This window comes from Poecile atricapillus, chromosome 20 (genome assembly GCF_030490865.1).
Source record: "Poecile atricapillus isolate bPoeAtr1 chromosome 20, bPoeAtr1.hap1, whole genome shotgun sequence".
Taxonomy (NCBI): Eukaryota; Metazoa; Chordata; class Aves; order Passeriformes; family Paridae; genus Poecile; species Poecile atricapillus.
In genome coordinates this window covers 5,197,020-5,221,650 of record NC_081268.1, presented here as the reverse complement: position 1 = coordinate 5,221,650, position 24,631 = coordinate 5,197,020, and the positions used below count along the sequence as shown (strand labels likewise).

The 24,631-nt window shown below is 46.4% G+C and overlaps 1 protein-coding gene across 9 annotated transcripts in view; it reads left to right on the top strand.

Annotated features, from left to right (window-relative positions):
- Nucleotides 1–24,631, top strand: part of PRRC2B (proline rich coiled-coil 2B) — a 46,481-nt gene that overhangs the window by 4,920 nt on the left and 16,930 nt on the right. For 7 of the 9 annotated variants that reach the window (XR_009279209.1, XR_009279210.1, XM_058853842.1 and 4 more), the window contains exons 2-16: nucleotides 8,533–8,700; nucleotides 9,613–9,790; nucleotides 10,016–10,118; nucleotides 10,755–10,827; nucleotides 13,490–13,633; nucleotides 14,262–14,503; nucleotides 14,856–14,977; nucleotides 15,456–15,598; nucleotides 16,189–16,279; nucleotides 16,699–16,891; nucleotides 17,268–17,583; nucleotides 18,190–18,380; nucleotides 20,774–20,978; nucleotides 21,687–21,906; nucleotides 22,540–24,591. Coding sequence is in view for 7 of the 9 variants with exons in the window: in XM_058853842.1 (XP_058709825.1) it covers nucleotides 8,586–8,700; nucleotides 9,613–9,790; nucleotides 10,016–10,118; nucleotides 10,755–10,827; nucleotides 13,490–13,633; nucleotides 14,262–14,503; nucleotides 14,856–14,977; nucleotides 15,456–15,598; nucleotides 16,189–16,279; nucleotides 16,699–16,891; nucleotides 17,268–17,583; nucleotides 18,190–18,380; nucleotides 20,774–20,978; nucleotides 21,687–21,906; nucleotides 22,540–24,591 (4,388 nt within the window). In the remaining 2 variants the exon portion in view is untranslated. The remainder of the gene's footprint in view (nucleotides 1–8,532; nucleotides 8,701–9,612; nucleotides 9,791–10,015; nucleotides 10,119–10,754; nucleotides 10,828–13,489; nucleotides 13,634–14,261; nucleotides 14,504–14,855; nucleotides 14,978–15,455; nucleotides 15,599–16,188; nucleotides 16,280–16,698; nucleotides 16,892–17,267; nucleotides 17,584–18,189; nucleotides 18,381–20,773; nucleotides 20,979–21,686; nucleotides 21,907–22,539; nucleotides 24,592–24,631) is intronic. The other 2 variants (XM_058853839.1, XM_058853841.1) reach the window with 1 other exon arrangement.

Genomic DNA, 24,631 nt, shown 5'->3' with positions numbered 1-24,631 from the left:
GTTTGTGGCATTCCCCATCCCAGCATGCAAGGACCTGCTCCTCCCAGAGCTCCTCTGGAGCAGGGCTTCATGCTGCTGCTGGCCTCAGAGCGTCAGGCAGGCATTGTGATTCAGAGGGTGGTTTTCAGCCCCAGAAAATGGGAGAGGAAGGCTCTATTTCTTGCTCTGCCACTTAGCATAGCTGCAGAGTTCTTCGGTGTCGTTTTGCTATCTGGAAAATAGAAGTGATGATGCTTATACACCTTGTCAGTTATGCACTGCAAATATCTATGTAAATTAAAGCATCTGTGATATGTTTTCACTTCTTGTGTGGCTCAGTGTAGTCCAGATGTCCTGGACATAGTCCGAGTTGCTGAGCTCTCCAGAAAAGCTAAAGCTTCCTAAAGCTGTCTAAAGCTTCTTTCTTCAGAGTACTGAATCACAACACATGTAAGGTGCTTTCTTACCTCTTTGTACCTGTGTCCCTTTCCCATCACATTTCTCTTAACATCCTTGGCACTCATTTGTTCTGCAAATGGCTCCCATGAATAGGCTTCCTGTAAGGAGAATTGCTGTGCAATGCTGCATTGCCCTAGTGCTGTTCAGATTGGGGAACCTGGAGGAAGACTTCCTTGGAAGCTTCAGCCTTTGCAGTGTTTATGAACTGCAGGCTTGTCCGGACTGCTTGTCATCTTATTAATGTCTTGAACCAGCTGCATCAGTCCTGATGTGGCTGTGGGAATTGGGAGGAATCTGATAAAGAGCTATTCAGCTCTTGCCAGGCCAGCTTTGTACCCTGCAGCATGTACCTGCCAGGGGAGCTCCCAGCAGTGCCTTGGGGAGGAACAAGGCCAGAGGGATCTGCTCAGCAGGGATGTAAAGGAACCTCTCCCTTGTTTGTGCAGCAAGGGATTGACATTTGCTGCCTGATGATCAATAGCATTGGGTTTTACCTCTTCATAAAGAAAACCTTCTGTGCATAACCTGAGTGGGAGCTGAGGGCCCCAAAGTCAGCAAACAAGAGAGTGGAGAGGTGTTACCAGAGTCGAGATTTTGTTGTCAGGCTCATCTGGCACAGATGACATCCACATCTCTATTCCAGTTTGATCCTTCTTGAGACTGCAGAGAAAACAGAGCAGCTTACTCAACAGCTGATGGCATTTGTGTGGAAAGAGCTGTTTCTGTTCCTGAAAAAAGGACTGTTAACCCAGAGGACTTCCAGCTTTGCTCTGATTTCATCTCTTGGAGCTGTGACATCTCTGCTTTTCTTTCTGATTGTTTGCAATAAAATTTATGTTCGCTTCTGAGAGGTAGAGTAAGTTGCTGAGCGTGGGACCTGGTGAAGGATTTGTGAAATGTTTGACAGAGACGCTTTCTCCAGTGGCCAGTGATGGCCTTGCATGGGTAGTGCTCTCTAAGATAAATTACACCTAATGATTTGGAGCCTTATGCTTGGGTTCTGGCACTGGCAGCACAGGTGTTTCACCTATGCTGGTCTTGCTGTGTCTCACCTGGTTATATGGGTATCATGGCTGTGATGACTTTTAAAAGTCTGTGTAGGCGGAAGTATCAGGACTAAGGGACTTTACGTGCAGTGGTGTTTATTTTTAGTGGTGGAAGAGTCTTTACTTTCACCTGTCAGACCTAAGGTGTGGTGCAGTGCATGAGAACAGTTTGTGCTTGTGTGGATGTGTCCTGCCCTTGTGGGCTCCTCAGGAGCAGTAGGCAGGATTAGGTGCACTTTCTGTAGCAGTGGACAGTCTTTTCCACTGGAAGGGAGTGTTCTGGACGTGGCAGGTGCTGCTGCAGTGCATTTCCTCCTCATTTGATTCTTCTTTGCAAATTACTTCTCTTTGATGAAGAGCTGCATTTTCTCTGAGGGTCTTGGCACACAGGTTTGGGTGGCTGAAGCAGGCACCTGAGTTCTGGGACTTCTTGCTGTCTGCAGTCTTAGTTGATCAAACCATTCCTCTGGCTTGGACTGATTGTGCCAGTCCTGTTACACATCAGGAAATCCCCACCAGCTACTCACAGTTGGTTATTGTTGCTCAGCTACCTAAATGCCCAGTGTACCTTAGAGATCAGCTGAATGTTGCCAGGAGCTTTCTGAACAAGTTTTGCCAGCAGAGCAGTATGCCAGGCATTTATTTTGTATTTGGATTTATATTGCTTGCTTGTGCTCAGCCTCCTTGTTTCAGTGTTGAGGGAACAGTATGCTGTATCTGTGTGTTCCTCCTGGACTCTGAGATCTCAGAGGAACCTCAGCAGGGCAGAGTGGAAGGCAAGAATCTATGGTGGAGGCAGAGTCTTGTGCTTCAACTCTGACCCTTGGTTGTAGGGGAGCCAGAGTGAAAGTACAACTCTTAAGGGTAAGGATTTGCACTTCAGTATGAGCCTTGTTGGACAGGCAGTTCGTGGACATCACAAGGTCACTTCCCTTTCCTCTTGTACCAGAGAGGTTGGGATTGGCATCTGTTGAGGCCACAGGTGATGCTTGTTGAACTGAGCTGCAATCTTCTCCCTGGGTTTTGCCTCTGAAACGTGTAACAGCAAAGAAGTGGGCTCTTTTACTTCAATTTGTGCTGAGCCTTGTCTCCTTTAACATCTTCCAGGCCTGGATGAGAGGGTAAGGAGTGTAATGTTGGTAGCTGATGCCTCCAGATTGTTCCACATGAGACGCCTTCCTGCTTCCCTGCAGGTTACGAAAGCCCTGCAGCACTTCCTCTTAGGTTACTTATATATAAGGTTATACTTTCCTGACAAGCTGGCACCAGTGGGCCAGTTTCTTCTCATGGTGGGGCAGAAACTGGCTGTTTCTCTCTCTGGTGGGCTGTTGTAAACAGATGCTCCTTTCAAGGAAAGAATTAACTGCACACCTTGGGTTTTCTCTTGCTTGAAGAGGGCGAGTTTCATGAGCACAGGATCTCATAAGTACTTTCTGTGGGCTGTGGACCAGGCTTCTGAGTGGATTTTTTTTGCTCTGTGCCATAGTCTTGCATACTCAGGATGAACTGTTTCTTTGTCTGCATCCTCAATTACTGGAGGTCAGGGCTCCTTTCCAGGGTGTGGTATTGTCCGTCCAGCCTGCACAGAAAGGACCACAGAACTCATTAATGTTTTTGTGTAAATACAATTGAGCTATTCTCCAGACTTCAGTCTGCTTTATCAGTTTTACAGTAAGTTACAGTTCCAGTCTCTGGCTGCCTTTGCCTTGCCGGCCTTCCCAGCACTGGAAAAACTGTTTAGCAGAGAGGTGAAGCTTCTGTATTTGAAGGCCAAACCTGACATTAGGAAGACTCATTTTCTTTAGAATTTGCAGTGATTCACTGACAGCAGTTGTGATTCCCAGCCCATTGGTACATTCAGAAGAGGGGGGCAGCAGGTGAGCTTGGTGAAGGCAGAACTGAGAAAATGAAGTCAGGTCATCAGACAGGATATGCCCTTTCTGTCCCCCTTCCCTGCTGTAATGTTTTACTGCTGTCTGTAGAGCTCCACAGTGTGGAGTAAATAATAGATCCACTGCCCAGAAGACTGCCTCTCCTCTTCATAGTCCTGCTCTATGTTTCAAATCCCAGGAGGCATGATTAGAGGTCTCAGGATGGGGCTGAACAGCAGGCAAGGCTCCTGGGAGACAACTTCCAAAGGTATTGCTTGGCTAACAGCTACCTCTGCAACAAACCATGGCAGATGTGATCCTCATCTCCCATTCCCTGAGCCAAGGTTCATGGGAGATGGAGAGAAGCTGGAATTGTGTGGGATTAAAAGAACTGGTACCACCAAATATGCCTATTGAGCTAAGCAAGGAGGGTCCCTCTTGTGAATCAGGAGCTTGGTGATGAGGTGTGTTATCTCTTCTCTGAACTGCAGACTCCTGACTTGCTTTTCCCTGTCTGGCAGGATTTGGTGCAATTTTCTGGCACTACGTTTGATGTTACATCCAGATCCTGGCAGGGCCTTTTTCAGGTGTACCAGCAAATCTTGGCATCTCCCTCTGGAAGTAATGCAGCAGAATGACAGCAAGTTTGGGGGTTTTTTTGGGTTTTTTTTGTGGCTTAGACTCTTGCTACAGCCTCTGCCTGCTGCACAGCTCTTCTGCATTAATCCCATTGACTTTGTACTTGGATGCTGATATTCTCCTGTTGCTCCCTGCCTTACTAAGCAATCTCTGCCGGGAACTGAGTGCTCATCTGTTCCCTTCCTTGCTAGGGCCTTGCTAGGCCCAAACAGGGCTTCTGCAGGACATAAGTGCATCTGACAGCAAGTCCTGGGCAGGTGATGACATGTCTCACCAAAGCCCTCCCAAGGGCAGCCAGTGGCATCTTTCATCACTGAGGCAGGTGGTGAGTGTTTCACAAATAGGTGGTTCTTGGAGGGATGTGTTCCAGAAGTAGTAGTATCTCTGTGTTGACAGATAAATAAATGTTCAGCTATGGAAGTACAAGTAGAATTGACCAGTGTGTGTATTTAAAGAAGAGTGAGCATAGTTAATGTCCTGTAAAACTATACTATGCTTTTTAAAAGGTTTCACATTGCTGGTAACATTAGGAACAAGAGTGTATTTCAGTTTAACATAACTTCAGACACTTTTCTCTTCTGAAAGTACTGTTTAGCTTTCCCAACCTGTGAGTTTCTGAACAATTTGTATAAAATTACATGTCAGAAATTTTTGTGTTTTTCCCTGTTAATCTCCATCCCGTTACTTTGTTTTCTGTTAATGACTTTTGCTGTGAAATGAGCAAGGAGTGAAGATCTGCAGTAGTCAGGACTGTACTTGCTATAGAGCTCAGTGCTGTGTGAGTAACTGAAGAGATTCTTTCTAGTACGTGTGTTACCTTTCATAAATCTGTTTGCCCTGCACAGCTAAGGCTGGCTGACTTCCAGATACTCAAGCTCCATTGAAGTCTTGTGAATAAAACACCAGCAGCCCAGCCTCCTGCATACATAGATTTGCAAAGAGCTTTGCGGGCAATCCTGTTTATCAGGAGTCCCTCCATGTGGCTGTGTTTTCAGCTCAGGGGTTTCCAGTTGTTATGAGTGCCAGTAACTCAAGGTTTTCACGTGAGTAGATTCCTGCTGTAGCTCCAAGACTTGCATGCTTGTAAGTCTAATGTCTTAAAGACATTAAAATGTCACTGTTGCTTTCTAGATTAGAATTTACCCTTTCAAAAGGCAGTTAGTCAGGGTCAATACCCCAAAATTGGATCCAGGTGGATCCTATATAGATCATGTGATGTGGACATGAGTATGCCTGGACAGTGGAGCTCTCTGCTCAAATGCTGTTGGTGCAGTTATTTGTATCCTGGGATCTCTAATGGATCTGGTCATACTGCAGTATTTTGTGATTGCTCAGATGCTCACTATTTTGCTGTCTGGTGCTGTCCCTGAATATAGTAGGAGACATTGCAAGTCCTGAGGATGAGAAGAGCTGCCCTCCATGCTGAAGCTGATAGCAAGCCTTTCCCCCACAGACCTCTATAAACCCAAAGATAAACCTTGCAGTAATGCTGGTGATTGATTTTTTTATGATCTCTCTGTAACAGGGGATATTGCTTTCTTCAGGGTCAGCTGTTGGGCACAGGGACCCTGAGCACAGGTCAGAGGCTCTGCCGAGGCTGTCAGTTTTCACTTGTCAGCACCAGTATGTGCCTTCTAGTTCCAGCTCTGCTAATAATGAGCATGCAGGCTGGCAGTTCAGTTCTAAATGAACCACGATTTTTATCAGAAATGGCTTTGCTCTTCAAGACTAGAAGGCCTTTGTGATCCCTACCTGGATTTCCTGCTTAGCTGTGTGATGGGAAGATAGTGCGGTGTTGTGCCAGCCTTGGGAGGCTCTTTGACCTCTTTGAAGTGCTGTGGGTGAACTGGGTGCTGAGTGATCTCCCTGGCTGATACACCCTTGGAGTAGCTGGGATCTGCATCTGGCAGGAGGGACAGGCAGCAAGGTCCTGCCAGTCCAACAGCTCCAACCTGGCTTGGTGCTGCTGCAGCCTTTTTGCACAATGACTGTGGAAATTGCTTCACCTCTCCATGGTCTTGTTTTCTCCTTTGGAGCACACACCTAACACATGAACAAAGCTGTGTTTCACATCTTCAGAGCATTGAAGGAGTTGAAAGTAAATTTCATTTATCTAAACAGCAGTTTTGTCTGTCCCAGAAAGTTTGACAAGGGGCTTTATCCCAACATATCCCCAGCTCCTCTGCTGTGGTCATTTATTCTTCCCGAATCCTTTTAATGATAGAAGATGTAATCAAGAGACAGCTGAGACTCGATTACATAACTGTTGTCAGGGTTTTTCTTTGGCAGCATTGCCCTGTGTGCTGTTTGCACACTGAGTTTTAGGAACTCAGGGCTTTTCTGTTAAGCAGATAACCCAACAACAAACCACCCACCCAGATCAGGTTCAGGAGTTATTTTTAAACACCTTCTAATTTTGTCTGGTTTGAGCTTTCTAAACTTCAAAGTAGATTTTGCTGCTTTTATTGTGAGGTGGGTACAGGGTTGACATGATGTGGATAGGCCCTGAACCAGGCTCCCTCTGCAAGGCTCAATAGACCTGTAAAAGCAGGTGGCTGTGCTCTTGCCAGCAGAGCATCCTCTACTCTTTGTTCTGCTCTGGGGCTTCCCACAACTCTGCCCCTTCAAAAAGCTCATTGTTCTCAGTCCAACTTGTGCTTTCCTGCCAAGTTTATGCTAATCAGTGTGTTTTCTCCCTCTCTCTTTTATGTCTGTCCTACTAATAAAATACAGTGCAAATGGGTAACTGAGGGAGGAGCTACTGTTTTCTTTGGCACATGGTGGCCATCTGAGCAAAGATGAGCTAGACTGGAGCCAAAGATCTGTTTGTTACTCTGCAGGAGGAGGTGCCTCAAGACTGCCAGCCAGCCCTGTTGCCTCCACAGGGCTTCTTGGGGAGCCCAGTGTTTTTCCTGATCATCTCGTGGATGCTGTTGTTGAGTGACAGAAAAAGCTTTTCTTTCTCTCTACTTGACCACCTAGCATAGAGTCCATGGCTTCTTGCTCCTGACAGACTTGGTTTAAATCCTGCAGTGCAAGAACAAATGCTCTGAGTGCCAGGCTTATTGGTTAGACACCTGCCCCCAGCAGCAGTCTTCAGATGGGCTTCACTGTGCCAGTTGTAGTTGGCACTGCATTCCCCATCTGGCTCTATCCAGCATGTTCACAGTCTGTGCTTTAATTTGTACATAATGTGTGGTGGACTAATCCTCTTACCTGCAAATTGTGTTTGATAAAGCATTGCTGATGGGAATTGTAGCCTTTGGTCAGATACTGTTTCTTTCAGAAAGAGTGGTTGCTGTCTCTGTTAGTAAGAGGCAGCTGGGTGAGTTTCAAAAAGTGTAAGGTGTGGGAAGATCAGAGATATGTGTATGTATGTGTATATATATATATATATACACACACACATGTATGTAGTGTTTTGTTACTCCCAACACTGAGTTGGAACCCTAGAATGGGACCTAGCAGATGGTAAAATGAAACTGCCAGCAGTTTGGGCTTGAAGTAGAGGCTTTACAACAAGAAATCTGGAAATCTAAATTATGTGCGATAAGGTTAGATGAAGCTCCTAGATATGAGAAAATTTAGAACATAGTGATGCTTAAAAAAAATGAAAGGTAGGTCCATTGAAAGTAAGCAGAGTGGTTTTTCTGACATAAAAGTTTATGTACAGTGTGAGCATTACTTGTTTCAACTTTATCCAAGGCTCCAAGAGCCAAAAAGTCAAAGTAAGGAGACTGGCTGCATGATGGGTGTTACTGCACATTGTGCCTGCAAAGATCAGGTTGAAAAATTAACAAATTGCTTCCATTGCGGAAAGTATATTTCAAGCTAAAAATTATGTTCAAGATGCAAGCAACAGAGGAATGTAATTTTTTGGTAATGTGTTTGGAGAATTCATAGTAGAACAGCTGAACTCACAGACTCAAGAATCTGAATCTGGTACAGTTGAACAGGTTTTTTCTGATTCCTTAAATCTCTTTCATGGCCAGCTGATGGGAAAGGGGGATTTGGAGAAATAGTTATGTTGGCTTCCAGCGATGCTGTGAAAGCATTAATTGCTGGTATAACTGTGGCCAGTGTGGAACCATAATCTGAACATTACAAACCCCGTGCTTCAGGGGAAATGCAATGATAAATTCCAGTGTGGTGTAAGATACAAAGATACAGTGTTTTTCTGGCATTTATGTTTAGGAATCCTTGTGTTCAGCTGTTTAATGTCAGCCTTACTCTTTTAAAGCAAGGACTTGTTGACCCCCCCATCTTGTGTTCTCCTACTTAAAGAATCTCACTTCTTTCAGCACTGGATTGACAGAAAAAAAGATGCAATGAAAAGTGTGTTCCTGCAGTTCTCTTCATTCAGTTTGTGATTCTTCAAGCCTAAAAGTTTCTTGTGACTAAAGAGGAGGGAGTTAAAACTTGGTGTGTGTGCTCACTGAGTATGTTCAGTTCTTGCTGTTGTGTGTGTTCTATATTTTGCTTGTCTGTAGCTGAACAATCCATTTGATGGGGTTTTCCTGGTTTTCTTCTCTTAAAAGGCAGATCGGGAGCGGCGCAGAGAAATTTCCTTACTAGATGACATTTCATCGCAATGTCCGATCGTTTGGGGCAAATAACCAAGGGAAAGGATGGGAAAAGCAAGTACTCGACTCTCAGCCTGTTTGATAAGTATAAAGGAAAGTCAATAGAAGCTATCAGAACTACAGGTAAGAAACACCTCCAGAAAGCTCCTTTTGATGTCTTCCAACAGTATTGTTGCAGAGCTCATTCAGGTTGTTGACCCTGTGGGACACAGCTGGGCTGCAGTGTTGGTGCAGGTGTCAAAGTCTGTGTTTCATTAAGACCTAGAGGAAAATGTCCATGGCTCTTTGTGCTGCTGTTATGGTGGAGACATAGAGGAATTACACAGGACAGCTGGGGGCACTTGGCCCTTTCATTTAGCCTATGTCCTTGCTGCAGAGTGGGCAGGTAGCAAACTTGAGTGGAAACCTTACCAGGGCCTTAGGCTGTGCCAGATCAGGGCACCTGAGCTGACTGAAGTGCCTTAAGATGGTTAGACCTTTGTGTGATGTGAGAGTCAAGGACTGAAGACCACTGGGAAAGAACCTGAGTTGGTTTTGCAGTGGAAATATGACCAAAAGTAGGTTCAAGAAAACGACCTTGCCTGGACTTGCTCTGGATTTGGTGTGAGAATAGAAAACAAAACATAAAATACTTCCTTAATAAATGTGATCTTGGTGGATAGAGCTGGAAAATTGAGATCTTGGGATTCCCAGGTTAGGTCACTTACTTGTTTGTCTGCTATGAGGTGGTGGCCATTTCCTCAAGCTGTAACAGGTGGTGTTGCTTCTCCTTGGTGAAAGAGCTACCTGTGCAAATCCTCTTAAAAGACTGTGAGCACTTTGTTAGGGAGAATGATTTTTCTCTGTCCTGCTGTAGGAGCTGTTCGCCAGCTGCTGCAACAGACGGCTCCGTCTGTGGCCCTGTGGGAAACAACCTGTGTGTTGACATAGCGGCAGCACTTCTGTTGGGGCTGCACCCAGCCACAGCTTCCTAATTAAGGTTACTTATCTAGCAGGATACAGCCCTCTGACCTGCTGCTGTTGCTTTCTCGCCAGTTATTCCTAGACATGGCTTACAGAGTCTTGGGAAAGTTGCTGCTGCCCGGCGCATGCCACCTCCTGCAAATTTGCCTAGCTTGAAGTCTGAGAACAAAGGAAACGACCCCAACATCATTATAGTACCCAAGGACGGTACAGGATGGGCAAACAAGCAGGATCAGCCAGACCAAAAGAGGTGGGTAGGGTGAATCTTTGATAAGTTTTGTCAGGCAGGCAGCAGTGGTTGCGCACTGCTGTGCTTGATGTCAGACATTACAGGGATCAGTTCTCTGTTCTCTGTGCCAACTTAGAGCCAATTGGCTTGATCTTTTAGCAAGACTGCTAATATTCTGCCATATTGCCAGGAGTTGTTTGCCTGTCTTCCTTCCCTTTTGGTCTCACCTCTGCTGTCTCTGCTCAGTTCCAGTGCGACGGCTGCACAGCTGCAGGAGTCGCTGCCGCAGCAGGGTTTGCAGAAATCTGTCTCAAATTTACAGAAGCCGACACAGTCAATCAGTCAGGAGGTAGGTGCCAGCAGTATCTGAGTGCCTGCTTCCCCTGTCCCCAGGCAGCTTGAGGGCTTTAATTGCCTATGTTGCCTTGCACTTTAAGGAAAAGCTCCTGTATAATTATTGTGGAAGTAACTCTCTTGAGTCGTAGCTGCTGTGCACCAGGAATGTTGTGCTGCAGTTACAGAAGTAACATACACAGTCTAGTTGCAGTCTAGGAAAGTGGCTGGAATGTGGGATGCCTGGTTAGCACTTCTAAACTATTCTACTTTGGTTGTAATTAATGCATGGGAAAGTAGGGTAGCCTTCAAGCTGAGGTGTAGTGTGGAGCAAATCTGGAAGATTAAGGAGACCATTTGGGAAAATGGAGGAGAATAAAAGGAAAGCTTGATGAGAGTATAAGTTGAGGAAAGAGTTGGTGAAAATGGGGAGAAAAGACATTAGGGCAGAGCAGAGGATTTTTACTGTACCATTATAGTACACTGGAGTGGGGAACACTGACTGTAGCCCCAGCTTGAAGCTGTTGAGATGTGTGGTACCTGGGTGATCCAGAGGCCTGAACCATAGCAGGTGCCAGCCAGGAAATGAGAAACAGTCATGAATCTTTACTGATCCATGTTGGGGTTTCTTTTTGCTTTGTTTTGTTTTCAGAGTACAAATTCAGTGCCAGGTGGACCAAAGTCATGGGCACAGCTGAATGGAAAGCCAGCAGGACAAGAAGGTGGTGAGTATGATAAACAGAATTGGTATGTGCCTGCTTTTCCCAGACAGGCATGAGATGGGGTTGGACTCCATTTCCTGCCCTCCCTGTCAGCCTGGTGCAGAATGGGAGTGAGGCCTTCTGAATCCCGTTTCCAGTCTCTGTGGTGTGTTGGCTGCAATGATGCAGCTGAATCAGTTCAGGGCTGCCAGGACAAGACATGGCTTGAACAGAATGTGTTGCATGGCCACATTGAACCAGAGCAAATCATGCTCTTGGGATGCAGCAGGGGGTTCTGGGAGGGGAAGGCTCTGAAGGAGAAAGGAAACATTTGCCCCCATGACGAGCATCTTCAGTCAGCAATGTGTAACAAAGGTGCAGTAAACACTGTGATATACTGGAGGGATTGGTTTAGAAGAGAAGAAGAAATGAGAAGGGACATCGGGGAGGGGAAATGTAAGCATTTCCATGGGCAGTAGCAAGGGGATCCTTGCTACTGGGTAACCAGAAGTGAGGCTGGAATGTTCTTGTACAGTATCGGTGATCCAAGGGAATTGTGGTGGCAGTGGAGCTGCTGCAGGATGCACTCACCTAGACATTGGCTGAGGCCTTGCTATTAAGTCTGCCTCAGTAACTGTGCTGCTAATGGCTTCTGCTTGACTGAGAATCCTGGAGCAGTGTTAGCATGAATTGTGAGTTTAGTTGTCTTCAGATGCATCCATTTCCACACAGGAGGTGGTTTCCAGCTGCACTAGGAGGTGCCATTAAAACCATAGTGAGAATAACAGCTCTGTTCCACTGTTTAATGTGAACAGACCTGGAACCATTCACTTGTCAAGTGAAATTGCAGAGAGATATGAGAGAACTGAAACAGCTGCTGATTGCAGAAACAGAGGGGACAAGTTTACCCTAAATCAAATGAGGGCCTTAATGCGAGGGTGTTTCTCAAGGGCTAAATGTTAAAGTAGAAGCTTGTACTTGCCTGAGGCTGATGGCCATTGCAAGGACTGTCTTATTTGGTTAGTTGATACTTTCTTTAGTCTTGCTATGTAGACCTCCTGTACAGTCATTCTGAAATCTGGTCATCTAACAATGTTCTTAATGGATTTTTTAAAAGCTCATTCTAGGTCACACTTAACAGTATAGAGTTCTCAACCCAAGAAAACAGTGGTCTGTGTGGCTAAAAGCAGCTTAATTAGGTGGTAATTGAATCACAGAAGCATCAGAAATCTGTCTGAATGGATTTCTTGGGCCATCCCATGCTTGCACCTCTTCTTTAGTGGCACTGAACAATTGCTTTTCCTTCTAAGCTAATTCAGGTATTACAGACAAAGAGGAGAGTCTCTTGCTTTTTGCTCTTTTTAAGTCTTAGAGCTGTAAAGTCTCTTCTGGAGGGTGTATCCTGAAGAAATGTGGTCTAATAATTATGGACTTCTTGCCTGGGTTTTTGCATAAAGGACATTTGGAGGAAAAAAATGAGGCACTAAACTTTTTTTTTCATTGTGATGCTACTTAGAGTACAAACTGTTGATGACTGCACATAAATAGTCCTTACATGGTGCAACCTTACCTGGGGGCAGATGTCTCCCATGAAAGACATCTGTGCCATTCTAGTTCAGTAAAAATCAGAATTCTTCAGCAAATCTTAGCTACTTTGCAATATATTTAGGCAATGTCCTTCTCAAGTATTTTCATCTGTCTAAAACTGAAAATGTTTCATGCAGCTGTTGCAGTCTTTCCTGGAAATTTCACATGGGAGGTCTTGTGCAGTGTGCAAGTTCCAGAAAGTAAAAGTTACTTAAGTCAGTCTGTCTTGGCTCTTCAGGGCAAGGAAGGAGAAAGATAGATGAGACTTTTGTCAGGTCTTCAATACTCATTGCTGATACTTGTAATATAATTCTTAAATGCCCCTTTTAAGAGAGCTTTAGCCAAGTAGCACTGAGAAACAGTTCTCAAAAAAAGCAATTCTTTTAATGTGTAACAGTACAGTAATGGTTGTAATTTCCTTTTATTCAGTGTTATCTTGCCAACAGATTTAGGAGAATTGCTGTGTTTCGTGTTCCAGTCACTGGCAGATCTTTAGAACTGACAGAGAACTGTTGTTCTGGGGTGACTGATGACTCAGCAAGACAATTTACTGGTGACTAGAAATGAACCTTGCCTGATCTGGCCAGTGATCTGCATCTTGAAACTGCTGCAGCAGGAAGGAGAGCATAGATCTATTCTTACCTGTGGTGTTTCACTGATGCATCGACAGAAATTTTAACAATAGGCTGCCCTGGTAGAGTGAGGTCTGAGCAAAAAGAGTCTGAGTAGAAATGTCAAATACTTGATAGCAGGGTATTATTTATGAGTGATCTTGCAGAATTTATATCTCTGCCTCTGTCTGAATTCTGTACTTCACAAAAATAATATGATGCTGAGAAAGTTCACTGACTTTGTTGAATGTGAGAATTTAAATTAAGATCCCGGGTGTGGGAGTGCTGGGTGAGGACATGTGTTGTTGTGTTGGTGACAGTGTCTGAGAGTGTTGGGGATGTGAAGTGAGGTGCTGGTATGATAGTAATCTGGGTTTTAATATGCCAGAGGCCCAGATTCCCAGGAAACACATTTCCAGGCTGATCTCCTAAGGGAGTTGAAACAGTGGAAATATCTTCTCTGAGTCCCACACTTATTTGTCTGACAGGTTCAAGGGCCTCAAGCCGACTGTTATCCTTCTCTCCCGAGGAATTTCCGACGCTGAAAGCAGCTGGCGAGCAGGACAAGGTTGGCAAAGAAAAGGGCGCCTTAGATCCGTCGTATGGGCCAGGACCAAGCCTCCGCCCCCAGAGTGAGTGAAGGATTGTGTCTTCCTGCCTTATCCCAGCTCAGTAGCCCTGTTGACTCTGTTTTGTTCAGGGGGTGCCAGTTCACAGTAGTACCAAGATCTGCATCCTTACATTTCCTTTTATCTTTTGCTAGTTTACATGTGTCAGGCTGCTTAGCAGATGATCACAGATTGGCATGTGGTGCTGATGTTCTGTGGTCCAGACAGCCAAGTATGGACTGTCATCTACTACACTGTTAAATAAAAATTGCTTTGTGATGTTGGAAAGCAGCCCCCTTACTGGGCTGGGGGAGCCACAGTGATTAGTGTGTGTGGCTTCTCTTTGAGTGTTCTTGCATCTAATTGGCCTTAATTCAGCAGGGTAAGGACTGTGGACATGGGGAGCACTCTGGTAGGAGTTCAGGTTTATTGGCAAATTAGGACACAGCTGGTGCAGCAATTACATAGTAACAGCTGATGCTGCTCCTCTCTTAAGAAAATAAACACAGTTGGAAATTTTTCTTGGTCCTTGATATTTTGCTACAACCCTGGAGTAATTAGGGCTTGACCAGATAGTTGAGGTTTTGAGACTTTCTGGAAGAGTGGCTGCCAGCATTTACAAATATTAACATAATTATTACCTCTTTTCCAGATGTCACCAGTTGGAGGGAGGGCGGTGGGAGGAACGTCACCTCTGCCACATCTCTGACCGCCTCCCCTGCTGAGCTGGGCAGCAAGACCTCCAGCACTGGAGACGGGGCCCCCTCCTCAGCGAGCGCCAGCGATCCCAAGGAGCCGTCTCTCCGCCCAGCTCAGCCCGTCCGCAAAGGGGCTTCACAGTTCATGGGAAACGTCTACCAGCCACCCACGTACCATGACATGCTACCTGCTTTTGTAAGTGACCCTTTCTCCACACCTTTGTGAAGCCTTTCATTCTTAATATAAGGCTGGGGTTGAAGTTAGCTGAGATGTGTTTTCTGGGATCTCCGTTGGCTGCCACAGCTTGCTCAGGGATCCTTCACTTGACATGTTTTTAGTTTGTATAGTGCAGCCTTGCTCAGCCCAAAGAGAAGTTGTCCCTTTCCCTCTGGAGCTGGAGAGGGAACCATTAGCATGTGGCCTGTTGTGAAATGTTTGCTTCCCCTTTGTGTGGGTGCAGCTACCGTGCACATGTTGTAACCTAATCTGGGTAAACCTTCCTGTGGCAAGAAGAAAAATCAGGCTGTTCTGCTCTGCCTCATTTCAGATGTGTCCACAACAGCCATCCGAGACCCCTGCATCACTGGACCGAGGGTCTTTCCCTGTTCCTCAGCTTCGGCTTGAGCCCCGGGTACCTTTCAGACAATTCCAGATGAATGACCAGGATGGGTAAGGCTGCCATCACTTTCCCACTTGAGACACATGTTCAGAATGTGACATGAACTTTAAACTAGGCAAGAATTTGGGCCAAGGATGCAGTTGCGTGTGTGAAGGGCAGGCACCAAAGGGGAAACCCGTTTTTTAGCCAAAGCAGCAGTGCTTTTCTCCAGCTACAACAACAGCTGAAATGCTGCAAGGCTTGTGAGCATTGTGTGTCTGAAGAACAGGTAGACATGGGAATTGGTGTGTGATCCTGGACTGGAGGGGTTGCAGCTCTGATCTGTAAGTTCTAGGAATTGGTACCAGGTAGACAAAGGGAAGAAACTGCTGGACAGGGAGAGAAAGTCTCGCAATGTATTGCAGTGTAATCTTGATGCATTGTATGTAAGTGCGTAGTAGAAAAGGACTGATTCAGTGTTACAAACTGAGCTCTGCATTCTTTGATTTTCTTTTTGCTGTTTCTTACCAATTCTGTGGTTTCCTGCAGAAAAGAGAACAGGCTCAGCCTGTCTCGCCCAACACGCCCAGTTCGGCAGCAGATGGAGCGAGTGCCTCGGCCCACCATCATCAATGCAGAGAACCTGAAGGGGCTGGATGAGCTGGATAATGATGCAGATGATGGATGGGCAGGTAAAGTGCCTTCATGCTTGAGCTTTGTGTAGTTGTGAAGTTCCTGTTGGTGTAAATGATGACACAATGGATCCTTCTGATCCTTCCATCACATTGTGCTCAAGGAACTGGATCTGAAGACTCCTAAGATCTGAAAACACCAAGCACAGCAGGAGGGATAGCACTGTGGGTGCTGGGAAGGAGAGTTAGTCCTGCCTTTTCAGTCACAGCATTCAGTATCCAAATGCACACAGTCTGGCTTGGTGACTGTCTCCTCATTTGCAGCCCCCACTCCCAGGCTGTTCACTGCTCCTTCTCTGGGACCAGCCCAGCTGTTCAATAGTGTGTGTCCACACTGCTCCCATCATTTCTTGAAGTTGTCCCTGCTCATTGAGGGAGGTTGGTAGATGACATTTAAGATCTCTTCCAACCCAGGCTATTCTGTGATTTCCAGGACCAGTGCTGGACATTTGGCTTCGCAAGTAGTTCATGCCAAGCCTGTGTGTCCTGTAATTTAGTGCTAAAGGGGGGGCATAAGCTTTATCAGGACAAGGGACCTGTTTCTTTCCTCTCATAAGTCCATTTTCCCTTCTACAATGCTGCATTTGTAGGCATTCACGATGAAGTGGATTACTCTGAGAAACTAAAGTTTAGTGAAGATGAAGAAGAGGAAGAAACTCTTAAAGATGGACGACAGAAGTGGTAAGAAGTTACTCTATTTGCACCTGCAGTTGTTTCAGTAAAAGTGAGCAATACCAGGATCTTTAAAAACTTGTTCTAAATGTGGAGTCTTGATCCCTCTCATTTGTTCCTGTGACTTTATTGATTTTACTGGGCAGTGTTTGAGTGGTTGTAGGTCTAGCAGCTGACTGCCAGTTTGTCAGGCTTTTTTCCTCCTCTTTTCTCACCTTTACCCTTCTGCACAATAATGGAGTTGATCCTTATGCACCTTAAGAGAAGCACGTCACTTGTTCTGTTGTTTTTTTGTTTTTCTGTGTTTTGTTTTGTGTTTTTTTGATATTTTGTTTTTATTAGAATCTGTTGCCTTTGCCACTTGATGAGGCTTCAGGTGCTTTTTGAGGCAAGTAGCAAATGCAATAATGAAGCTGTTTATGTGACAGGAACAGCTGGGATCCCAGAAGGCAGCGACAGTTGTCCCTGAGCTCAGCAGACAGTGCAGATGTCAAGCACACCTTGGAGGAAGGAAAGAATTGGAATGATTCAGTTGGCTTGTCCCGGCCAGTCCGGAAAGTGCAGGATTCACAGCAGCCTCCGAGGAAGCTGAATGGCTGGAGCTCTTCCTCAGAATACCAGGTAGGTTGAACTCATGTGGGTGAGCTGGAAACCCATCACTATCCTTAAGAGTCCAATTTGACATTTTATTAGAAATGTGATGCTGATGAATTTTCCTGTTCTTAGTTTATATCCACCTGGAGAGAAATCTATCTGTGTAGCACTTCCACTAGGGAAAAGAAATTGAAGTTGGTCCAGAACAGTGGGGTTGTCAGTGAGAAAATGAAGTTACTGAACCAAATAGCAATAACTCTTGCAAGTAACAGGGGGATTTGTGCTTGAGGATAGAGGAGAGGGAGTCAGAAGGGGTTATGATATCATCAGTATGGGATGCCAATCTCAAGGTAAAGGAGTTAATTGGGTCATGCTTATGGAGAAATCTTTTTTTCTCTGGCAGAAGCCTGCGCCAGGAAGTGGTCTCAGACAGCAGTCCCTCGAGGATAAAGAAGAAAAGGTGCCTGTGAGACAGAAGTTTGTGCACTCTGAGATCTCTGAGGCCGTGGAGAGAGCCAGGAGGCGACGGGAGGAAGAGGAGCGGCGAGCCAGGGAGGAGCGCCTGGCAGCCTGCGCTGCAAAGCTCAAGCAACTCGATCAGAAGTGCAAACTGGCTCAGAAGAGTGGGGAGACACAGAAGCACACAGAGAATGAAGATGTGCGACCTCCCAGCACAGAGAAAAACACTGCACAAGAGAATGGCCATGCTTTCCGTAAAGGTACAGAAACACTGCCTGCCTCACCCTGTAAAAACTGCTTTTTTTGCCATTGTGCTGATCTCTTACCTGGAGTGGTGGAGTTCCTGGGAGGGAGCATTCAGGTGCCCTTGAGAGATCAGCTGCTGCTTGTATTCTGCAGAGTATTTGGTGTTGTTGACAAAGGTTGATTAAATAAAAAAAGTTATTAAAATAAATGCAAACTTCTTTAGTTGCCTTTATCTGTGCTCAGTGAGCTGTGCTAGCAGAGGCCTTGTTGGAATGGGCCTCATGGGCTTCTCATGATTGGATGATAATATTAAGTGCTTGTGGCCACAGATCAGAAAACCAGTGCTGGCATGTTAAAGGGCTAACAGGGGAAAAGGACTTTCTCCCCAGTGCTTAAGCAGAAGGCTGATAGCAAAGGAGGATCTCACAATTTATCATTAAAATGAGTTGGACAAAACTCTCTATAGGGCTGTCAAGATAAAGGATGTGCTGTGTATGATTGTAGTAAGGTTCAGCCATGTATTGCAGTCAGGACATGCCCACGCCTGTGTATGTTGTGTGGTGGTGGTGCACTCCCAGCTCTGTCATGAACGTGATCATGGCTTGTTTTCTTCTCTGCAGCAGCGCCTGAGTTTCACATGCAGGATGCCTCTGCTGGCTATCTGGAAGAGGAGAGTCCTGCTCCAGCAGCAGCAGCCCAAAGCAGCAGTGAGGAGGAGCTCAGAGAAGCTCCCTCACCAGCACAAGAATTCAACAAATACCAGAAGTCTCTTCCCCCACGGTTCCAGAGGCAGCAGCAGCAACAGCAGCAGGTAAATGGCTCACAACCCATTTTCTAGACCCCCACTAAAACTACTGTGTTTGCTCAGTTCTCGACACCATCAGTGTTTGGACTGGGAGGAGATAAGTGGGGTTTTACTCTGGCCTTTTTCAGTACTTCTGATTGTGGAACTATCCTGTGTGATTGGGTAAAAAGGCTCTGTGTGGGCTACATGAGTTTTTCTTGCACCTTGTGATGCTGGAGCTCTTGTGGATAGGGCTCAACCAGGTTTGTCACTTGCCTGGGAGAAAAATACAGTGCTGTCAGAAATGTTGACTTGTCTTGCATGGTTGTCCGAGCATCTCCTGACAATGGGAACTCTTAGGACTGTGTGGTTTGTGGCAGAACTCCAGTTTGCAAATAAGTAGGAGAAGCTGGGGATATTCCCACATCCAAAACCGTGGGCGCATCAGTGGCTGTCTTGGTGCTTTTGTAGGCCTGGCCCAGAGAAGCTTCTGTTCCTTGGGCTAGCATAGAAGCTGATGAACATCTCTTGTTACTCTCTGGCACAAGATGAGCTGCTGTTCCTCAGCACTGCTGCAGTGCCTGAATACACAGGACGAGGGAAAACCCTTGGGGTTCAGCTGCTTCCATTTCACTCAGCACTTGCTGTGTCTTTAGTACTGTAGCTATGGGCAGCCATTTGCTTGCCAGGGGCAAACTGCTTAGGTTGGCAAGTTGCTGGACTGCTTATGGACTTGGAGGGAGTTCTGGAGTGGCACACTTCTTTTTCCACCTCCTGCCTTTGGAGAGGGCTGGTCCTTTGCTATCATCAAATACCTACTTGGGTTTTTTCTGCGAGGCTCTTTCAGAAGATTTTCTTTGCTCCATAAACATACTTGGTCTTAAATGTTTAATTTTTGTTGCGTTGAAAACTCTTCTGGGGCACTGAGACATCAGCTGAACTGCTTTGTGCATCTTGGCTCTTGCCTGACCTTTCAGTGCTGTATGTGCCATACGTGCTGTGCAGTTCTGCCGCCAGATGCACTGAGCCTCTGTTGGGCAGCAGAGCCAAACCAGGGGACAAAGTATTAAGGCTTCAGATAATGTAAAGTTAATTGCCATTCTTCATAAAATAACCACTTGAAATGGGATATAATCAACGCTGCTGCAGATCTTAGTGAGGAGCTCACAAATTGGCTTTTGCTCAGTAATTGCTCTTTTATGGATGTTCCTTGTGCTCGTTGCTCAGCAGTTGACATTTTCATGATTCAGATGTACAGCAGCAAACGCTGCTTAATGTTACTCTTGAAAAGAGATGCTCTTAAACTAAAAAGAATTGGATGTCTTTGCTGTCACACTAATAATACCACAGGTCATTGCTGCTGGAAGAATGTGAAAATTTATTTTCTCTTATCCTCTATGATGCTAGTATGTATGAGGCAGTACATGTTTTGGCTGGCTTGTATTTGGTAGCTCCATGAAAAGAATAAAAAGGAAAAGTGTTGGTATTGTGCAGGAAATACCAAGGTATCACAGGAGTAGGTAATGTAGATATAGTCTGCATTTATCAGAGCCTTTCTTGCTGTCATGATGTGTCAGATTCAGATTTAAAGGTGTCTCTTTTACTCTGCAGTTGGGGATTGGCTTTTTTAATAAACAGTTACAGTATCTGACACTGTTATAAGCTTAGCTTAGCAGAAAATACAGTGGCACATTTGACAAGTAAGCAGAAGCATTTCTTGTTAATTGGAGATGTTTAGTGTTTGAAAGCTTTCTTCAGTACACAGAACTCCCTTCAAATATATATTCTTTTTGGACCATCAGCAAAAGTTAAATGTCAAATCAAATTAACATCGTGACAGTCCTCAGCTACAGGAAGGTGGACTGGTCATGTGGGAGATGAGGAAACAACCTGCAAGTGCCAGCCTGTCTCTGAAGGATGCCCAGGAAACACTAAAATATTAATATCTCTCTTAATGTGGTTTAAGGTTGTTTTTATCTAATTTGTTAAGCTAAAGGGTGGAACTCATATATATATATATATATATATGTGTACAAACACTAAATAAATTAGAGATGCATTTTCTGAAAAATGCATCATCTTCTAAAGTACTTGGTTCCAGTTATGAAGTGGCATTTGACAGGAAGCTGTCCTGTATTGATAGGAGTGTTGAGAAGATGCAAATTGTTGTCTTAAAACTGATCCCATGTGTTTGGTCACATAGCCTGGTCCACAGTGATAGTCTGGCTGCTCTGGTATTTACAGAATAACAACTGCCACATTCCCAGCTGGTAGTGAATTACTCCTCTCTGCTGTACCCTCCCATCTGATTAGGGATTGAGCCTTTGATGGATGACATGTGTTTCCCTTTGGCTGACCAGTGCGTCAGCGTGATTCCTGGCACCACAACCATGTCCAATGGCCCATCCTCTTCCCTGCAGGAGCAGCTGTACAAGATGCAGCACTGGCAGCAGCAGGTCTATCCTCCCCCATCCCACTCCCATCCCCAGCGGACATTCTACCCACCGCACCCGCAGATGCTCGGCTTTGATCCCCGCTGGATGATGATGCCCTCCTACATGGACCCTCGCATGGCCCAGAGTCGCACCCCTGTGGATTTCTACCCTTCAGCCCTTCACCCTTCAGGTGAGGTGTTGTCAGTGTTTATCTTGGCTGTTGAGTTGGTTCATATCTAGAAATTTGCTGTGTTTCTTAACCTCTGTCCAGACTTTGCATTCTGGCTGGCATGCCTTCTCTGGGGATGAGAAAGCTGGTTGCAGTGGGAAGTGGTAGGAGACTGCGAGGGAAGACATGTGGACATGTGTCTGTCCATTCTCTGCACTGCAGTGGGAGACCTTCCCTGACTGCTTTGTGACCTTAGTGACTGATCTTGCCCCTTGGAGGAAAGGGATCTTGCCTGTTGGAGGAGAAGGATGAGTTTTGGAGTCACTGAAATCATGTGAAATCTTAATAGACCCCTTTTAGGAAATGTGATTGAGAAACTCTGTTGCTACTGAACTGTGTGCACTTTGTGCCTTCCTATCGTGTTACTGATCTTCAGAGGTGTGAAGTAAACATCAGGATGCATAAATCATTCCCTGGAGTTTGTGGATTGCTTGATCCCAAGCCAGTGATGCTGTATAGTGTCTGTGTGGGCTGAGCTCTGAGAACTGTGTCATCTTCTGTATCACTCCAGGTGTATTTCCCAGCTGTGCATTTTCCAAGCATAGGCTTCCCTTTACAAGGGAGATTTCCATGGCTGCAGTTGCCTGCTTCCTGAGAAGGAAGGGAAGTCAGGCTAGGAGATTGTCTGTGAAATCCTAGTGCTAACAGCATGAACTCTGTCATGAGCAGGAATTATGAAGCCCATGATTCAGCAGGACCCCATCGGTGGGAGCAGCTGTCGATCCGAAGATCAGAACTGTCAGGCAGGGCAGGTGGAGAGGAAAACAGCTCCCTTGGATCCTGTGCCAGTGTGGGGCCAGGACAGCTACACATCCCTGCAGAACAAAGGATACTCCCTGTCACATCAAAAACAGACTGACAACATGAGCATGGAGGGGCTACATGCCAGGTGAGTGCAGAATTCCCCCATCCTCATGCATGCTGGGATGGGAGGTGCTGCTGTAAGCCATCTACTGAAAAGCAGTTGTAGAGCTGGCCTGAAAGATGTCTGTGAACAAGCCCAGGTACTGATCTGGGAGCACCCTTACACTCCTGAGTGTTTCAGCTGTGGAGGTGTTTACAGACTGAGCTGTTCAGAAGTTTTCTATCTGACCAGCTTGGAGCCTGTTTGGAGGGAGAGGGGGACTTGTCACCTCCATGGGAAGGTATAAAAAACAATGAGTCAAAAAGTCTGATGCTTGCTAGTTTGTCTCCTACTTTCTTTGGACATTCTAAAACAAATTTTGTTGTTTTCATGTCTCCGCATCATTGGAGGTTAAATCTCCCTTCATTTCTTAGGTTTGCTGCCCATCATAGGAACTGTTTTATTCATCATGCATTGATTTAACAAACCAGGCAGTACAGCCTGGGACCATAGCAGTTCTGCCCAACATTTTGGTATTTACAGGTTCATTGCCCCATGATTTAGCATAAACTTCAGTTTTCTTCTTTTCACCTCTTGTATCCAGCCTGGGCCCTTGGAGATGTGCTGTGCTCTGCATTACCTGACTTTCCTTTGTTTGTTTCCTTTGTTAACTTTCAGGAATGAAAATTACTCTGCTTCTGGAAGGCCGGAGAGTCTGAGCACTCAGCGAGATCTCTTTGAGGAGAGAGGGGAGGAGTATTTGAATGCTTTTGACAAGAAGGCCCAAGCAGACTTTGACAGCTGCCTGCCTTCTCAGAGGATAGGCCAGGATCTCTTGTTCCAGCATCAGGAGAGTGTGCAGGAAGCCTGTCCTGCTGGCAGCCGCCATGCGAACCTGAGGTGTTCACCCCTTGAGCCTGATTTTATCCAAGCAGAGAAGAAACCTGAATATAATGGTTGGGATATCAGCCACCATCAGAAACCTGTGGAGACAGCAGCAGAAGTTGCTGAAGAAGTACCTCGGGACGAGGAATCATTCAGTGCTGACCCATGGAAGAAAGAAGGAGCCAGTACCAAACAGGCCACTGAAGAAACAGCAGAGTGGGCTCCTGAGAGCCGCAACACCAGCGGGCAGCACCAGGAGCAGATGGGGAGGACACGCCGGTCAGGCCCCATTAAAAAACCAGTCCTGAAAGCCCTCAAGGTGGAAGAGAAGGAGAAGGAGATGGAGAAGGTTAAATTGGAGGGAGAGGACAGCTCACGCCCACTGAAAGAGAAGGTAGAAAATGAGTCAGATGACTCTGCTGCCTTGCTGAACTCCACACATTACTTGCTGGATGACAAGGGTTCTTCCCAAACCAGCCTTGCACGAGAGGCTGAGAAATCCCAAGAGGAAGAAGAGGAGGAGGAGGAGGAAGAGGAGAAACCAGAAAGAACCTGGGAGAACAAACTATCCAGAGAGAGCAGCGATCTCCCTCCCACGAAAAGAAACAACTGGATCTTCATTGATGAGGAGCAAGCTTTCGGTGGGCGAGGTCAAGGGCGTGGGCGAGGGAGAGGCTTCAGAGAGTTCACTTTCAGAGGCCGAGGCACGGTTGTGAGCAGCAGGGGAGTCTACAACAACAACCAGAGGAGCAGCCGGGGCCGAGGGCTCCGGGAGTTCAATCAACCAGAGGACTTCCCCAGAGGCAAACCAAGGCGCCGGATTGCTAGTGAGACACACAGTGAAGGGTCAGAGTACGAGGAGCTCCCCAAGCGTCGCCGGCAGAGGGGCTCAGAGAACAGCAATGAAGGCTCTGTGCTAGACAGAGAGGACAGTGATTTGAAAAAGGGAGACTTCAAAGAGTCTTGGAGGTCCAACAAAATCTATTCAGATGATCACAATAGCCTGGATCCTAAGATGAGGGCTCCAAGAGCTTTTGGGAGATCACTGCCGCCAAGACTGAGCAACTCTGGCTATGGACGAAGGGGGTTCATGGGTAAGGAGCCCACCCAATGGCAAGGCAGGAGTGGGGGAGGAGGGTGGCAGGAATACAGCCACACGTCTCCATCAGACGCTTTTGGGAGCAGGCAGCAGTCTGACAGGGACTACATTCAGGATTCTTACAAACACACGGATTCCTTCTCCAGCCGGGTTTTTGATGAGAGTCATCTGGATGACAAAAGGCACTTTTTCCAGGAGGATTACTCAGCGGATCAGGAGAACATAGAGAACAGGCCCTTCAGGAGGCGGCGTCCTCCCCGCCAGGACAAGCCCCCACGCTTCAGGCGCCTCAGGCAGGAGAGGGAATCGGTCGGGCAGTGGAACCCTGAGGAGGGAGGCCCTAATCTGCTTCCCAGCCAATGGCCAGGCAGACCCAAGCTGAGCACTGCAGAGAAGAGCAGCATCTCGGGCAGACGCTCTCCTGAGCTCTCCTACCAGAACTCTTCAGACCATGCCAATGAGGAGTGGGAGACAGCATCTGAGAGCAGCGACTTCAGCGAGCGGCGGGAGAGAAGAGATGGAGTCCCAGAGAGCGAGGGCCAGCTGGAGGGTGGCCTCGGCACCGGGAGCTTGGGAGAGAAGAGGGAACTGGCAAAGAGGAGCTTTTCAAGCCAGAGGCCACTGGTGGACAGGCAGAGCCGCAAGGCTGAGCTGGCAGGGTTTGCAGAGCAGTCTGTCAGGACTGGTGTGGGAGCAGCTTCCAGATACGAGAGCCAGCAGAATGGGACTCTGATAAAGAGCAAAAGGTAAAGTTGTTTTCTGATCTTTGATGTATGCAGATGTTGA